Source organism: Monosiga brevicollis, genomic scaffold (genome assembly GCF_000002865.3).
Source record: "Monosiga brevicollis MX1 MONBRscaffold_68 genomic scaffold, whole genome shotgun sequence".
Lineage (NCBI taxonomy): Eukaryota > Choanoflagellata > Craspedida > Salpingoecidae > Monosiga > Monosiga brevicollis.
Window position 1 is genome coordinate 7,263 of NW_001865101.1, and position 2,006 is coordinate 9,268.

The window sequence follows — 2,006 nt, forward strand, 5'->3', positions numbered from 1 at the left end:
TCGGGCAATACCGAGGCCACATGCATTTGGTCTGGCTCCGCCATGATGTGGAATAATGAGGCACCAACCTGCACCGCAATTCCGTGTGACCCTCTCGTGGCACCAGCAAATGGTGAATTGGACGTGTCAAACAACGGCAACTTTCCCGCCACTGCAACCTACAATTGCCAAGCTGGTTACACGCTGACAGCGGATGGCACCCGCACCTGCCAGACAGATGGCACATGGAGCGGGTCTGTGCCAGCCTGTACTGGTGTGCCATGTGAAACTCTCACAGCACCGCCGTATGGTGCCGTGAGCAGCACCCACAATTGGTTTCCTAGCACGGTCACCTTCACTTGCTTTGATGGCTATGAATTGGCTGGAGCAAGCTCTTTGGAGTGTCGGTCAGACGGGAGTTGGAGTGACAGCTCACCCACCTGCAAACCATGCGCCGTCAACATGTTCCGCAATACCTCCACCTCAGGCCCTCAGTGCGAGTCCTGCCCAGCGTTCAGCTCAACTGACGGCCTCACGGCACGTGCCACGTGCGCCTGTAATGCTGGCTTTGGTGGTGTGGCTGGCTCATGTCAAGCTTGTCCTGTAAACACCTCAAAGAGCACAGTTGACAATGCACCCTGCACTGCTTGTGCGCCAGGATACATGACCTCTGGCACCAACGCTGAGACATGTGATGGCGTACCTTGTGCCATGGTCCCCAGTATTGCCTACGGATCGTTCATTTCCACAAACAACAATCGCTATCCCTCGACTGGCACTTTCAGTTGCGAGACTGGGTTTGCGCTCGCCAACGATGACAATGGGGTGCGCACCTGTCAGATTGATGGATCGTGGTCCGCCGAAGCCGCCAGCTGCAGTCCCGTGTGTGGCGACGGTATTCGAGTGTTTGGGGAAGAGTGCGACGACGGCGCCAACAACGGGAACGACGGCTGTGCAGACAACTGCACAATCACGCCTGGCTATTACTGCCATACAGAGGGCGAGCCCTGCTCAGTGTGTTCCATCAACACACCACCTTCCGATCTCACGGTTGATTGTGCTGATTACACCGTCGATTTGGCGGTGTGGCGCGCGAACAACCTCGGTGCGGTGGCTGACACGCACACCAATTGTGGAGCTCCGACTTTCACCACGACGGCCCTCAATGTAACTGGCACTGACCCAGGGTGCAGCGCCCATCTCTTCCGGGTGGATGTTACCTTTGCCAAGGGAGGTTCTGACTTTTCGCTAGCCAACCTTCGAACGTCGGATACGGTGCCGCCAGTGTTCACGGCAGTACCCGATGGAGGCCTCACATATCAATGCCACGAATTGCCATCGGCCAGTAGCGGTATTTCCGCCACCGACACATGTGCAGCCTTTGTCAACATCACGAGCCGCGATGAAACTATCGCCGGGGCCTGCGCAAACAACTACACACTGCAGCGAACGTGGACGGCTGTGGATGGATGCCAAAATGCGGTGTCCGTCACCCGCAACTATACGGCCATTGATACGACAGCACCCACATTTGAGGTCCCGCCACAGAATCTGTATCTCGAATGTGACGGCACGCCGCAGGACGCGGCCATTCAGGCCTGGCTTGATAACAATGGTGGGGCCACCATCCGGGACGCGTGCACTGGGCCCGTAACCGTCACGCACAATATTGCCGAGGTTGCCCACGGTCTTGTGGCTGGCTGCGCGGGTGTTGTTGGGAACGCAACAGTCACATTTCAGGCGGTCGATGACTGCGGTAACATGGACCAGGCCAATGCCACAATTGTGCGCCGCGACACAACACCGCCCGTGTTTGTTGAATTCCCCGATAACGTTACCGTTTCGTGCAGCGCAGCCGAGCCCACCAATTTTACCGTCGCTGTCACCGACATTTGCACAGGGAATGCAACCGTGGTGCTTGCTCAGACTTGGACCGAGCCCAGCGCAACCTGTGCTCACGCATACACGGTGTTTCGCACCTGGACGGCCTCGGATGTCTGCGGCAACAAGCTAACCTCACACATACC

At 57.4% G+C, this 2,006-nt stretch overlaps 1 protein-coding gene across 1 annotated transcript in view; it reads left to right on the plus strand.

Annotated features, from left to right (window-relative positions):
* Positions 1–42: 42 nt before the first annotated feature.
* Positions 43–2,006, plus strand: part of MONBRDRAFT_13099 (uncharacterized protein) — a gene marked incomplete at both ends in the record, with an annotated part of 6,980 nt that continues 5,016 nt past the window's right edge. The window contains one exon of the mRNA XM_001751001.1: positions 43–1,947. Coding sequence (XP_001751053.1) covers positions 43–1,947 — 1,905 coding nt within the window. The remainder of the gene's footprint in view (positions 1,948–2,006) is intronic.